The following is a 16,653-nucleotide window of genomic DNA, read 5'->3' as shown; positions in this document are numbered from 1 at the left end:
TTCCAGTCTTACACTTTCTTCTATGTTTAACATTTAATTAGCAGAATTACATATTCCTGCAGATATAAAAAAAGATGACAAGAAAAACAGTGCTGTACTGAAAGATCTCTTCAATACTCCTGGAAGCATCAATAGGAAGGTCTTTGGGTAGCTTTAATTCACCAGTAAGGTGGTATCACATCAGAAAGGGACAATATATGGCTCCAGAGACAGCAATGCCTTGCAGACTGTGGCATCCAGTATCAATTTAGGAATGGATTAAAGTAAAATAAACTGGTATATAAAATATCATTAATTTTAAAATATAGTTTAATTAACGGGTGGGAAATATTTTCATTCCCCCTGAAGAAAAAGGAGGTGTATTTTTATTCCATGAGAAACTAATTCCGTTCTTCCACTCACTTTTCCTCTCTACTGTCTTAAATTTCCTTATATTTTTCATCCTCTTTTTAATAATAATAATAATAATAATAATAATAATAATAATAATAATAATAATAATAATAATAATAGAGGTGGTAAATAAGAAGAGAAAAGGGGGAGAGGAAAATGGCATAACAAATTTGGAAAGCCACATAACACATTCTACCTCAAAGAAGGACAGGTTTAAAGACTAGATTCAAAGGATTTGACACTTCCCTAAAAATACAGATTTTCAAGGAGCAGTGGAAGAAACTCTTCATCTGTGTATTCTCAGAAGGATCAATTATTTTACTGTCTTTTCACCAAACAACTACAAAGTGAACTGGAGACAGAGAATCAAATGTTAGTGTAATGCAGATGACCTACAGCTCTACCCATCCTACAGCACGGCTACAAAAACGGTACAGCGTGTGAAGAAGAGCTCATGGAGCAGCTGGCTAAAGCAGAAACTGAGCAAGAAAAAGATGATGTTGGCAGAGGATAGGAAGCATTTTGAGGACTCATTCACAGTACAGGTACGCAGCCGCGGTTGGTCACTAAACACAAACCTGATAAAGAAACTTATTCACAAATGTTATTACCTTCTGTTAGCTAAGAAGCTCTATCTTTCTTGAATGGGGACAAAAATTTCTCAGGCAGGTGACATCACAAGCTTTTAGTGCTAAGAACTTCCAACATGGAGAAAAAACTATGGTGTATATGCTTTGAAGCTTGGTCTAACTTTGCAGCTTCATTTCTCTGGCTTTTCTCAACAAGAGTAAAATTTCTCTTCATGGGAGAATGAAAGGGAAAAAGTCCCTTGGTAATTGAGGGTAACCAAATCTCATTATCTAATGTTACAAGTGCCTTTTATATTTCTTTGAAATACTTTAAAAATATAGACAGCAACATGTGTCCAGAGTGCAATTTTCTACTGGTAGGGAGCTGACAACACAACAGCCAACAGATTACAACTCTTACTAATTTGGCTGCTTACACAGTAATGGAAGGTCCTCTAACAATATGGTACCGAATGCAGTAAGGACCTGTGTCAAATGGACTGTTGAACTGCTTTAAAAGAAATTTAAAATTGGTACATAAAAACACTTTGTGCTTACATTTTTCTCTTCCTTAATTTTTAATTTATTTTTAAAGCTATAAATATAGCTTGCATTTTAATTGGGTGGCTGTCTCTAATTTTACTGCAGCTGTAGCATTTGTCAGAGAACAATAGCTCTGTTTTCAGGGTGCTGAAGGATTCATAGTAAAAAATGTTTTTAATGCTCTACACTTCTTACAGGCCTATCAGAGCTCTGTCTAGTATACAGTTGTAAATTAAATGAATCAGACTTATTACTGTTGATTAGAAAGATGACACAGGAGTTTGTTGCATTGTGTTTGGTCACTCTGTAGTTGTAAAACAGATAAATGTTTTCCTCATCATTTTGGAAAAGTAGATTAATGAGAATTTAGAGGAATTTAAATGCAAAGTAGGATGCACTGTCCGCTATGCAGATTCCTGCATAGAAGCATTTAAGAGTTTCTTAAATGTCTTTGGTCTGTAAGACACCACAGTACCTTTTCACCTCTTTTCATGCTAATAAAACCTACCATTTGTTAAGAATCCAGACTGATTTAATAGTGACAGGACAGGTTCAACGTTTGATTTGTCATTACATGATACAGAACTACCAACAACTGAGAAAGGAAGAACTCATTAGCAGTCACACGTTAAAATAAAAGAACTGAACTTTCATTCTACTGGTCCTGAAGACAGCTGGATCCTACAGAGTTAGAGCAAATGTCTGCTGACATTTTCCTTAGGACTGAAACCTTTCAAGTGGAATCTGGTGAGGCAAAATGAATACGGACAACACTGACTGAATCTCTGCTCCATTAGAAATTGTTTGTTCTGAAAGGAAACAAAAAGGGTGGATGTAATATTTAGCATCCTAGAAATAGAAATTATTCCTATTAATTTGGAAATGTGATAGATTTTCTGGAGAATAACTAGAACAATGCTGAGAAGAATTTAAGCTAACACTGTCTTGCTGATAACACTGGACTAGACAACCTTGTATGAAAAGCAAATTTGTATTTTGCAACCATTACAGAAAAGAAAGTGTAACCATCTGCTAGAAGAAACACAGAGGGGAACATTTGTATTATTTAAAGGGATATATTGAAGTGCAAAACTAAAAGGTCCCATAAAACACTTCAAAATTAACTGTATTAAGTGTGAAGAGGAGTGGATAAGATGCGATAAAATTTTCATTAAAGGCAGGAGGGAAGAGTATATCTGAACAAGTGGGCATTGGGAGAGTTGGGATATAGCTATTTTAAGAGTGGAGTTTCAGCTGAGGGACGTACACATCTGTAGGGCAAACTGAGTACTTTGAAATGAATCACTATTCTTACAAATTCTAGAATCCAAAATCTTGGATTCTACTCACTGGCTATAAAAGGTTCTGGAATCAGTCTTAACTGTAATTAAAATATACCTCAATATTGTTTAAAAATCAGATTTACTTTTTTCCATTAATAACTTAAAGCTTTCTTATGAATCTCAAAATGTGGAAAACCTTTATACTTGTTTGATTTTTCTAATGTAGATATCTGCTGAAGATATTATTGTTAATCTATCAAAAGGCATAATTTTAGATATGCAGAAACTTTGCACGTGTCTTTAGTACTAAAAATGTTGAAAAATGTTATCTGCTTTGTCCCAGAAATGATCATCTCTTCCAGATCTCTACACAAAGAAACTTCCAGTTGTCATAACAACATATTGCCACAAGTACAAGACAACTTGTACTTGCTTTTCATACAATTAGCAAAAGTTAAAATCTCCTGAAGATTAAAAACCAGGGATTTTATTTCAAAGGGAGGGTGGAATTAATATATGTATATATTTTTAAATTCCCACAAAATTCAACTTACAATTTAAAATCTTCAGACTGTAGAAAAATTCCATTGCATCAAGTCATATTTGCAGGTAACTCCATTATGCTCCATTTTTATACAAAATACACAGGTTTCTAATAATGTCTTTGCAAAATGACACTCAGAGTATAAGTAAGCCTAAATTAACCTTTAGGAAAATCTTCATGTGTTTTCCTATGTAACAAGTTTACTAGACAAATCCTGGAATGCTTCAGTCTTGTCAAATGAAATACTGAACAATTATGAAAGTCCCATTTAAGCTGTGATTTTATCAATCATTCTGTTATAAATGTTCCAAATTCAACAGTCAGTTTATCAGGAACAGATCAGTATTGTTCTGTTTATATTCTTATTTTAACACTAAAATAGAATAGAGCATCTTAGCCATTACTCCACACAAAATTGCAAACAGTATCCACTTGAGTCCCTGGAAATAGTTCACTTATGAGCAAGTCTTGACAGTATCTAGAGATGTCACCTTGATCAGGGTTGCATTATGCAGGATTGTGTACTAATGCATAGAAAAAGTCAGTCCTTTCCTAATTTCTTCAGTTAATGGTAGCTACAGAGAAAAGTTCAGGTGTTGATCAAAGGTCAGTGAACTAGGTAATGGCAGAACTGCCAACTTATTTACAGTAAAGTCTGTCACTTGGATCAGACAGTCTTCAGTTGATTTGCACAGACATACTGTATTATTCCAACAATTGTGCCCACAATTTCTAAAGTAGGGCAAAATTAATGTATAAGTTTTTCTCTTAAGCTTATTTTAATGTTAATATGACTGGTTTAGAAGAAGTTAGAAATCTGGCAAGCGTCCACCTAGCAGAGGCATATTGTAGCAATAAATAACAGAAGAATTTGAGCTCTCTGAAGGTATTTATTCCAAGAGTACCGTTCAGACAACTGCAGCAAAATATTGCCATTCACAGACATACCTGCTTGCACTGGCACAAGAAATACCCTATATCAGCAATGTCTTCAAAGACATTTAAATATGTAAGGTAAAGTAACTTGAAGTCTTCAAAAATCAAGTCACTTAACATATGGAAAATAAATCATGAACATCAAATCATTACAAAAACGTTTAAAATATCAAACATTCAAATTTTTAAACATATTTTGTTTTAATATTCATCTTCTCCCTTTATACCTATGACTGGTGGAAATAATTTCTGTGATTCAGGTAGTCTCTAGAGAATATTTTGGTGAATTTATTTAAGAGAGAACACTGAATAGTTACTATTACAATAAACTTTGATAACATCTATTCCAACCAAGATTGAATTGGGAAAAGATTTATATCATTTAAGTAAGAAGAATTATTTTTCATTTTTCAGCTGTTGATAAGTTTTTTCTTAATAATTTAACATTTCTGTGTCATATGTCTAGAGTCACTAGGCAGAAACCATCTGAAGAAAGAAAAGCTGCAGTATAAGCAGTATATGACACCCACAAGTACTATGTACCTTACCTGTGTTACCTATAACCTACAACCTGGCATTTTTCCTATTTATATACAAATGAAATATTTCAGAACAAATGGGCTCATTCCTGACAATAGAAGAGGATTTTATGGTCCATTTTTGTTGACTGTACCACAGTCTTCTGATTCATACCTTAAAATTTGCACATATGCAATGGATAGCTGAATTTATGTTGGCAGTTTACATAGCTTTGTTCTTGTACAACTGAACCCAATCTCTCATGAATAAAAAAGCCATTCTCCAAATATGTACAAGTCATTACAGGTTCTGGCTCAACAATGAGGATTGCTCTGTTTCTGAAACAGGCATTATTAATAAAGTCCATTAAAACTGCAGAACTCACACTTTGCCAAGCTCTAATGGATCTGGAAGGCAGAAGACCTAAGATACATCAGCATAGACCCAATATATTTGTGAATCCTATTTGTTTCAATGAGTAACCTTAAGTTTGTAAAAGTCTGTACATGGTGAAAAATCCCTACATTCTGGCTTCGCAAGAGCAGAGTAGTGCTCTATTGTTCCCTGATTGCATTGAAAAGGTCATGAAAATCTTTATGTTGACAATTGAAGGCATTTTCCAGCCCTTTAAGCTGTCAACATTCACATTCAAGTGAGAGAGGAATAAATTCATCTAAAACAAGACAGTGGGAACAGGATTTATGCTTTTTAATCCACATTATCTCTGTGATCAGGATAATGTTTGTAGCGTACAATGGAATGGCATAGTCCCATAGAAAATATGGAAGCATTTCAGGAAGTAATTCCAGTAAAAGGAATTGATTTCTGATGTGTTAAAAGGATCTTCATGTCCCCCTGTTATTTGCAAAATTAATGTACTTACTATGTTAATTTGAGAGATTTGCAACACTCCAGCAGCTTTTATGAACTATGATTTAAATGAGTGTTGGAATTACCAACGTGGAGACAATAAATTCTATTATGCAGTGGGTAAAGTGCCTTGTAATGAGGGACCTAAATGTCTGCTTCAAAAGTTCATGGAACTATATTTCAGCTCAAGCTGCTGTTGACCTGTGATCTACAGATGATACTTTTAAATGTGCTCTTTACTGACATTTTGCCCTCTTCTTTGCCACCTTTTTCTAATCCTCAATCCCTTCCAGGGGTCCTCCACATGTCCCCCTGTCTCAGTGTTTAGGGGAGGTCACTCAATTTTCTGCTTGTGATTCTCTTCTCTTTTTTTTTCTCTACTTGCTGCCTGTCATCAGTCAGAAAGCCATGGTGGTGGCAATGGCAGTGATGTAAGCAGAGTCTGAATCCCACCAGACAAAAATGGTTACATCACTTACTTTCGTGCTTATGCTAAAGTAAGGAGATACAAAAACAGCCAGAAAAACCCTTTTGAATTCACTTCAATTCATTCTTTTGTCACTTCCAGTGGCAGCATATCTTTGGGATGCTACAAATATGCACACTGATTATAAAGTCAGATTATAGACTTTAACCTCACTTAAACAAGCCCTTAGATTCCTGCATATAGAAACCAAAAATAGAAATTCTGCACTTCACAGGTCAGGCTTGCCTGCTTATGAAGATAGTCAATAATGAGAAGAACTTCACATACAAGGTACTGAAATAACCTGTCATTACTAGTCCAAAGTCATTTACAATGCTGAAATATTGCAGCTTGCTTTGGACTCTAACCTTTAAAAATTACTTTAGAATGAAAATTATGGCAAGAACAAGCAGGTGGAAAGTGAGAATCATGTTTTCTTTGCTTTTCTGTGTCTAGCAGATTTGTCACTAACTTTTCTAATAGAATAGCAAACACTAGTAGTATTAGGACAATATAGCATGACCTTCTCTACTATTGGATTTTAAAAAGCCCTGAAACAGAACCACCCCAGACTTTACTTAGTAAGAATTGATCCACATCATGGTAGTTTGGTTTCCAGTTCAACAGACAGGAATATATCATATGTTGCTTTGGATCAATGAAAGCCCATGCTCATCCACTAAGCACTCAATGCCCTGGAAAATTTGCATGTCCTATAGATTCTGTTCATTAGTATGTCTAATTAAAATTATGAGAGTGTGCTATTGATCTAATTATGAAACATATATATAATTTGGGATGCATATGGGACAAATTGTGGTAGCTGCACTGTTACGCCTTCCAAAGACATGCCTGTTGTCTTACAAGATAAAGAAGGATTTATGGAACCCCTTTCACTGACACCAGCTGACATACAGACACAAAAATAAATGGGGTCATTGTCAAAGGGCTCCATTTCCCCAGTTAAGCCAGAGGGTGCTGTGCCTGGAAGACCAGCCAAGCAAGAGAGGGCTGGCAGGGTGAATGAAGAAAGGGCATGCAGGGCATCCACTGCCGCTCGTGTACCAGAAGTAGGAGCTGATGCAGAGAGGAAACTCTCTGGAGATTTGACGATGAACAGTTACTCAAAACGCTGCAGCTCCAGTGAGGACAGCTTTGAGTTACAGGGTAGTGCAAGGTCAGAAGCTAAAAGCTTTGTTAAAAGCAAAAATAAGGATGAAGGCTATCGACCCCATCGATCAAAGCACTGTCAGAAAGGGGCTGAAAAAACTCACGGACTGGAACACTCTTGTCTGTATCCAGCAGAAGTGGGAAACACAAACCAAAAGCTCCAGAGGCAGAAGAAGACTCACAAGAAAAGCAGTTCCTCTGCATCTGACTTGAGCTTAGTGAGCCAAGGATCATCAAGTTCACTGTCTGTTGTGGAAGAAAAAATAGAAGCTAAACTCAAATTCTCTCAATTTATTAATGAAGTTACTTTCAGAGTGCTTGATCCCATGAGCCTGAGGGCATACCGAGCTGCTAAACAGAAAAATACCTTTCCATCTGGTGTGAGAAGTCTAGATGATTTTCATATTAAGAGAAAGTCTCCTGAAACCTGGAAAGAGAACATTCTAGATGGGAAAACCCATGAAGAAGTAGACTTAGAGACTCTGAGAAGTGACGACATCGTGGCTGGAGCACGAACACACAGATTAGAGAAATCATTGTCCCTGGATACAACTCCTTCTCTCAGGTCATTTGATAATGGTGTCTCATGCAGAACAAGATCTGGCTTGCCTGTTGAAATTATGATTTCTAAAAGCAAAGATATACCAGCCACAAAATCTGCATCTCTTCCTAGAAGTACAAGCATGGTGAGCTCTCTCTCAAATAATTTCTTTGGGTGGTATGTGACAAATACTTTTAGATTAGTGTGACTATTTGAAAAGTGTTTCTATCTTCCTGGGTGGGTTTTTACTATGTACACAAAGTTTTCTCCAGGGTAGGAACAAACATGGAGTGTTTACTTCTAGTAGCTCAAGAAACCAGCTCTAGAAGATATGGGAGGAATGGTCTTAGAAGATGACTTTACAAAATCAAACAAGAAAAGTATTTCTGCACTGCAATGAAGTATATATATAACCAGGTCAGCTTGATATGAACCGTCAAGGCACGGTTGAAAAAGACGAAGAGAGCACTGTGAGAGGTTGCTCAGGTATTTAAGCTCACTAGTTTAGAACTTGCTCTGGTATCTTTACACTAAAGAAGAATGCTCTGTTAGTGTGTTTAAGTATTAGTGAGATCTCTGACATCCTGAAAATGTTGCTAACGTTTGTGCATCTGGAATTAATACACATCAATTGATAACTTTTTTACTGATGTGCTGGGGAAAAAAAACCCAAAAAAACCACAAACAAACAAACGAAAAAACCAAACCAAACAACTTAAGAACTGAAAAAGAAAGAGAAAAAGGCTGAAATTTTTTTCTATGGTCTGGTAAAAATATTTATGTTTTTAATTTTTTCTTATGAGATTCTTTGTTTGGTTGAGGAAAAGGCATTTATGCCTATGAAGCAGGGCAAAGGGAAATTGTTCTTTGGGAGCATGGCGTGGTCTGAAACCCTGAACTGGCAAACCTTGAACTGATACATTATGTTAGTATGTCTCCAGAGCAGTAGTTGCAATTGCACTAAAACAATAAAGGTCCAGGAACTATTGCTTAAGACTATACACATACACACAGATGTTGCTACAATGGAAGCTGTAACAACTGCATTATTTAAAAAGTCTATTCAAATTTAAAAATAAAGAAGGAAAAAGTTGTCTCATTTCACAGAGGATTGTAGCACGTAGGAGAACATCCCAATGTTGATTTCATTCAAACTTCTGCAACCCAAGCTTAGGATTTTATAGGATGTCCTTGGATGTTCTAATTGTCACCTATCAAAGATGTCTGGAGGGAGAAGAAGTGAAAGGTAATTGAACACAGAGAGAATTTGCACACTGTGTCATGTCACAGCTCCACAATGAGAGCTGTCCTGCAGCAGGGTCAGGAGGCTCCACTCTGAGCCCATGGGAGGATATGCTTTTTTCACACTTCAATTAGGCATCTGTCAGAGCACCTTTTCCAGTGGACTTGCTTATATGTACAGGATGAAATTTCCAACCGATTGAGAACTAACTGACTAAACACGGCAGAGTGCTCTGTAATTCCACTCTTTTAATGGAGGCATCAGTCTGCTCCAGTTCAAGCTTCAGCTTGTTCTAAAACTAGTCATTTCAATTAAACATGGGAGTTACCAAAAATTTTACCTCAACAACCAATGCCTCAGACTGCAGAGCTCAACATGAGAAAAGAAAGGAGTGGCAGGGCAAAATACAACAGCAAAACACAGGTGCATGTTTCCTACATGCAAAAACTTTGACTTCAATGCAATTTATTTAGTGCCTGTCCTCACTTGAAGCATGTTAGCAAGAAACAAAAGGTTAACTGTACATTCTTGGATGACTATTGTAAAGATATTTCAAAAGTATTTGGTTATATAATATTCATTTGAATACCCATATAGAACGTTGTCTAAAACTGTTTCATGTTTTAGTTGCAAAGTTATTATTAATGTACAGGAGATAATCTCCAAGAGAAACAACTAGATCTGGTTACACTGACTTAACTATCGAAACCAGATAGCAGAGGTATAACAACACATATCCTGAAGAGCATGAAAGAACATACTTGAAAGTTTGAGGTTAAGAAAGCTGCCTAATAAAAGAAATGTGACTCAGAAGAGGAATGCTGTGACATTGCCTCCTGTCTGTTATGTTTTTTGAAGACCTCTGAGGTATCCACAACTGCCTCAGTACTGCAGTTGATCTGTGTATACTGGGTCCAGACCCACTAAAGTGATTTTCAAGTTTTAGATTTCTGACAACTGGTCAAAATGTTCAGGGACATTTCTACAGCAAGTATTTATTGTTTTGCAAACAGCTGCTACTGAAATGAAATCCCACAAAGAAACCATATAGAGTTATGCAGAGGAATTTCTGGAGAGCTATTAGGATTAAAAAAGATACTCACCTTATGACTGAAGTTAAAGGGAATTGTGATAGGTAGAAAGCAATTCCAAAATAGGATGGATGTGACTTTACTGTGGTCTAAATATTTTAGTAACCTGACCAGCAGGATGAAATTATTTTTCATTTCTATGTATTGATCTAAATTTGGAGTCACTGGACAAACAAGCAGGAAAGCAGAATGATTTAACTAGGTGAAAGCAAGCCTCCAAATTCAGACCAATGTAGTGGAGGGTGTACAACTTGAGACTACATCATGCTTCCAGCCTGAAATAACAGGACCAGTTCAGTAGTCTGAAAAGTACAGGAAATGTCTGAAAAGGGTTCTACACAATGGAAAGTTTCTCAGAACTGGAAAGATATGCTTGTCAGAGTCTATCAAAGAACAGATCAATACAGGAAGAAATGTGGATGGGTCCAAAAAATACACATTTTTCTCAGACCCGGGGTATGTTTCACAGAAAGCCAAACATGAAAGAAGATTGGTCTGTGCATGTAAATACATATTTTATCTTAAGTTCTTGTGTTCCAAGTAACCAATGTCTCCAGGAGAGTTTTGGATACCACTACTACTGATCCAGGAAGAAAATATGTGTAAAAATTTAATTCCTAAATAAATAACAAGAGTCTGACTTCAGACCTGAGTAAGTCTGCAGTACCTTGAGGTTTGAGTCAATCACAATATTACTTTTCAGTTGATTTTAGTCATACATGAATGAGGATCAACTTTCCAACTAGATCTCATCTTTACTTACTTACTTTTACCTGCTTAAGGAACCATATGACACAGCATTAGACATTGACTTTTCTTGATCACAGGAAATCAATTTCTTTCTTAGAAGAGCTGTATCTTTCCATCTTACAAAGAAGCTATTAGTAGTACACATTCTGTGTGCAAGGGGTCTTAGAAACAATTATGGACCTTATCATTGCAACTATATGCATACATATCATAAGGAATTGTGCACTTGTCACCTAAGGCCATGACATTATCAGACAAAATAAATATCGTCAAGCCTGATCAATACAAATTACTTACTAAGCTCCAATATCCCCTGTGAGTTGCTAGAAATGCAATGTTCCAATTCGGTGAAGAATCTGTCTTAAAAGACAAGCTTGGGTTGGTATAATGTCACTTCTACATTTTGGAAGTTAAGACTTCACATACTATAAACTAAGCCTGAATCAGGCAGGTGGCGAGAGGACAGAAACTTGGCCTTGCTCCATAGGAAGTAGCCATGCTTATGGAGCCATAGAATCATAGAATGTTAAGGGTTGGAAAGGACTGTAAAGATCATCTGGTCCCAATCCCTCCCGCCATGGGCAGGGACATCTTCCACAAGCCAGGTTGCTCAAGGTCTTACCCAGCTCAGCCTCGAATACTGCCAGGGTTGGGGCATCCACAGCCTCCCTGGGCAACCTGTTCCAATACCTCATCATGTTCACAGTGAAGAATTTCTTTCTAATAGCTAGCCTAAATTTCCTCTCTTTCAGTTTGTACCCATTATTCCTTGCCCTATAACTACATTTCTGGCAAGGAGTCTCTCTCCAGTTTCTCTGTAGGCCCCCTTCAGATACTGGAAGGTTGCTATGAAGTCTCCACACAACTTTCTCTTCTCAATGCTGAACAACCCCAGTTTTCTCAGCCTGTCTTAATAGATGAGGTGCTCCGGTGCTCTTATTATCTTTGTGGCCCCGTCTGGGCTTGCTCCAACACTTCCATGTTCTTCTTATGTTGGAGACACCAGAACTGTAAGCAGTATTCCAGGTGGGGTCTCACAAGGCCAAAGTTGAGAAGGAGAATCATCTCCCTTGACTTGCTGGCCACTCTCGTTTTGATGGAGCCGAGGATTTCATTGGTTTTCTGGGCTCCAAGCACACACTGATGGCTCATCTTGAGTTTTTCATCAACCATCACCCCAAGCCTTTCTCTGCAGGCTTCTCTCAATCACTTTTCCACCCAATCTGTAGGTCTGTCTGGGGTTACTGTGCCCAGGTGCAGGGCCTTGCACTTTGCTTTGTTGAATGTCATGTCTAAGAATAATTTAGCCAAACCTGCAAAGCTGCAACAGTGAAGTTAGAGCCAAGAGCAATTGCTTATTACTTGGATAGCATCATTGCATGAATACAAACTCTTTCTGAATGCAGAGTGATGTGTCTGTGTGACGACACATTAGGTGGACTTCTCAGCTTGGTTTGCCACTGGCTCCAGAGTTTCTTCTGTATTTAGCTGCTGAAATTACCAAGCCAACCATGTCCCTGCTTGTCTAACATCTCCACCTGTCCTCAATGTCTCCAAAGAACTGCACTAGCCTCATCACCTAGCTTAGGCTGATGCTTCAGCCCCCTATCAGGACAAGGCACCTGGAGAGTCACTGTGCAGTCATGCTCCCTCCTGTGTGATATAGTCTCAAGAGCCAAAACCTTGTAAGCAATTCAATTCCCTCCTGTAGCCTCTAGCAAAACTATCAAAAAGCAAAATATCCATTCTCGCTCTGATTTTAATCAATGCTCTTAATTTAGTTTCTATAGCCCTTGAAACAGAAGGAGACAAATGCCTCTACAAAGGCTTGAATCCTTATAAAATGTAGATGAGTGAAGCACAAGCTAGAATAACACCCCTTTTCATTCCTCTCACAAGAAATTATCATTACAATAACTATTGTAAAGAAGAAATATGACCAGAGTAGACATTTATACTGATATTGAGAATTTATACTGATATTGAGAAGATTCTAAGATTCCTGCATATATCTAGTCCGGGTAGGCTGTTTAATTCTTTGAAAAACCTATAGGTAGCCTACTGAAGTACAGAGTCACAGACATCAACACAAACAAGGAAAGTGATACTAATTTCTGCTCTTTCTCCTACTTCTTATCTATGAGGATTCCTGCTCTTCACTACAAGTTCTCTTGCAAGACAAATGCCTTAGCACGAGGATGGCTCTCTGAAGGTGCAGAAGCATCTCGAGAAATTACAGCTTCACACACCTGATCTTCACAGGCATGAAGGGGTTCGATCTCCGTATGAGCCATTCACTTAAGAATTGAACTCAATGATCCCTGTGGGTCCCTTCCAACGCAGAATATTCTGTGAAACCTGTAAGAGTACAGTAGGACTGTCATGCAAATGCTGTGGTAGAATGCCACAGTAGAAAGTGCAACCAGTCTTCCATTTCTAAATGGAAGTTTCTAGGGCAGTTTCTAGGTTCTCAGTTTCTAGGGCACCTGGATACTAACAGAATCTCACTGAAAGAGCAGACAAGATTTTTGTTGCTCTAGGTCAAAGCTCTTTTATACAAGAAGGTTTTCAATCCTCTCTCCACCCTTCCAGCCTGCCACCATGATGTAAAAATAGGTATTTGCTTTGTTCTTGGATGAATACCAAATCTTTAATTTCTATTTACAGTACAGTGATGTTTACAAGTAAGATTTGGGTTCAAATACATTATAATGGAAAGTATATATTATTTCACTGACTCATGCATGCAATATGCTAAAAGAGAAATAGAGGTGGCACCAGAAGTGAAGGATAATGAAGTGCCCAGGTTAGTGATCAAGCCAGCAGCCAAATACAGGTCTGAAAAGCCTTCCAGTGTCCTATTTTCTGGTCTGTTCCTGCTCTTTCCGACAGGCAAGGCAATGTAGAATTACCCTTAATAGCCTAAATAATGAAGATCTGATCCACAGCTGTGGCACCTCAAGGTGACCAGAAGAACGTAAAAAACAGAACATCAGATGCTTCAGTTCTTTACCACTTGACATCCACATGACAGATCATATCATTAGGGCCTTATGTGAGTCTCATATGGCAATGGAAAATGCGACACGGCCACCTTTCCTAGCACCCTGGCCTCTTTCTTGCCATGCTATTCCACATGACACTGCTTAGAAGTTTGTTCCTCTCTGCTTTGCAAATTGGAGGTGACCATTAAAAAAAATGAATAGATGATTTACCTCTTTTCCAATAAACTTGATTAACTGGAGATAATGTTTACTTCTTTTTACCATTCAGAGGTGTCAGGAAAATACAGCAATTTTAAGACTTACTAGCTTTAAACTCATTATCATGTGAAGTGAGTGCAGCCACTGAACTGCAAGCAATACAAACTGTAACAAATTCACTCTGTTATTTTTCCTTCATCTGTAGATTCCTAAAAACCATCTCTGTGTTAATACTGTATAAGAATCCCAGGTCATAACAACTAAATTGGGTGTGGAAAGCATTTCCTTGGTACTTCGAAGGATTTCTATTGAATCATTATTACCTCTCTTCTTCTGATACCAACACTGACTGTTTTTCTATACAGTACTATTATGAAATTATCACTCTGGGTGTAGTAGTAATGAGTAGTATTGCAAATGTATGCCAGTGTGTACACTTGGAGCTTACAGGACTGGTAAATTAGCTTTATAACACCTCATAGGTGTTAGGCAATCAAATACTATAAGCAATAAAATCTGACGGCCAAATGAAATGATAGTACTTTCTGAGGTCATTCCATCTGAAATCAAAGACAAATCTCATTTTCCACGAGTCAAGCTATCCCAAAAATCTTCCCCATCTCTGAGAGGACTTAGCCATGGTGGGTTTGAAGCATATAGCAGCCAAGCTGAGGTAAGATGTAGCTCAGCAAAGACTAACAGTCCAAGTATTTACCCAGCTTCACCAGTCACATATAATGCTGAATCCTCTCCTTTTTTTTTTTGTGACATTTATGGTACAGTCACAAGATATGGGAAGCCATGCAGACCATGTGCAATTTAGTCTATAGTTAACACCTCTTGTCCCAGTACTGTGGCATTGACTCCTTTTTCCACTGTTAAAAGGAGTGCAGCAGCCGTGTACTATAGGAGAGATCAGCAGAATGTTTTTAGAGCAGCAGATGTGACATCGTTTTACAAGCAACAGTATGAGCAGATGGTGTTTAGAGAGTGCTCCTTGCCTGCTCTAAAACACCTCCATTGGGTCACTAATGGATTCTTCATCTAGTCGAACACTGCATAAAGCTACAGTGTTCCCAAGATGATGCATATGGTCATTTACAGCTTCCCAGCTCATCAAACACAAATTAGATCAAAATCTTCTTCACAGAGCATAGACATCTATAAGACAGTACTAAAAAGAGTAAGCTGTTTGTTTGAGACAGGCTAAAATAGACAGTCTGAGCTTCTTCCCAATAAAAAGAATGTGTTTTCAATGAAATTAAGTATTTCACCATAAAGTCCACATTTTTAAAGTTAGGGTTTGCAATTGAGTTGTCCTCTCTTTCTGCCCTTCACCCCTCCTTTTTTTTAGAGAAGGGGAGCAGCAAGTGAGTCAGGAGGGAGATGTTTGGACAAAGGATAAAACATTATTAAAATGGTGAATTTCTGCACAGGACTCAGGGTTCCAATCAGAACACAAAACCATTCTTCAGCCAAATTTACTATTCACCTTCACAGGGGCAGCTACTCAGCCAGAGAAAAATCCTGAGCACATGCAGTTCACGTTGATTTCAGTATCTCTTGGCACTTGCCATAGGAAAGCAAAATTGGCAATCAGAAATGTTTAGTGTTCCTTTCCCAGTGATTTCTGTTAACATGACTTTTCCCCTTCCTTTGAGTTTGAAAATCACTTCTCAATTGCACTCTTTATCTTTGGGTGCCTTTAGAAAGAAATGGTACTTTCAGAGTAATGGAAGCTACAACAGGCATAGAACAATTACCATCAGCAGAAATGCCTGAACTGCAGAGCCAGGCAAGAGAAGGCAAAAGAGCAAGAGGTAGTAAAGACTAATAGATCTCTCTTCAACGGTCCAGGTTTGGTCTAAAAGTGTTATTTATGACAAAGATTTTAAAGGTACTTCAACTGATTTTTCATTTCTTCCCTCAGCCAGCAGCCTGCATTTGTCGTATTTACAAAATGTGAGGGGTTAGCCCTGCCATAGCATGGCTGTAGTATATCAGAAAAGCAAAGACCTCAGTATGCAGTGACTCTCTCTCACAGGCATATGCAATACTTAACTATTTTGCCTGGTCAACACAATGAAAATTTCTGAATTCTTCCAAGAGAAGACTCAAGTGCAAGGCACTACCCAGAGCCAGAGGTTGCTCTGATTTGTTTTTCAGTTTTGAGTGACTGATATTTTTTCCCCACTTGTTCTAAAGTTTTCAGCTCTATTAAAATTCTGCTCAGTGATCTACTGTGTGCAATTAATAGAAACATAGATGCAACTTTGCTCCCCCTTCCCACTGTGTTTTAGCATCTAATTTGAGTAAAACAAAAGTTCACTTATTAATATGAATCCAGCACAGCAAGCATTTTGAGGACAGATAAGAGGGAATAAGTATTACATTACTCTGTCAAAGCTGCATTTGCATTACTTGGGTTTCTCTGTAAGTTTGGTGATCCATGGGTTTTAGCCTCACATCAGAAACTGTAGCATTAAAACTTTGATATCATCAAATTTAAAGAGCAGAAACTTTTATGAATTA

General features: G+C 37.6%; 1 protein-coding gene across 7 annotated transcripts in view; it reads left to right on the top strand.

Moving 5' to 3' along the window:
• Window positions 1-16,653, top strand: part of BEGAIN (brain enriched guanylate kinase associated) — a 161,400-nt gene that overhangs the window by 2,288 nt on the left and 142,459 nt on the right. For 5 of the 7 annotated variants that reach the window (XM_064659170.1, XM_064659169.1, XM_064659166.1 and 2 more), the window contains exon 2: window positions 809-938. The exons of 1 other annotated variant lie outside the window; for it this stretch is intronic. In XM_064659170.1, coding sequence (XP_064515240.1) covers window positions 888-938 — 51 coding nt within the window. In that variant the 5' untranslated portion in view covers window positions 809-887. Of the gene's footprint in view, window positions 1-808; window positions 939-16,653 lie in introns of those variants that run through there. One more of the 7 variants, XM_064659176.1, reaches the window with a different exon arrangement.

This window comes from Pseudopipra pipra, chromosome 6, assembly GCF_036250125.1.
Source record: "Pseudopipra pipra isolate bDixPip1 chromosome 6, bDixPip1.hap1, whole genome shotgun sequence".
Lineage (NCBI taxonomy): Eukaryota > Metazoa > Chordata > Aves > Passeriformes > Pipridae > Pseudopipra > Pseudopipra pipra.
Note: the sequence above shows the minus strand (reverse complement) of the source record. Positions and strands in the feature narration are given on the sequence as shown.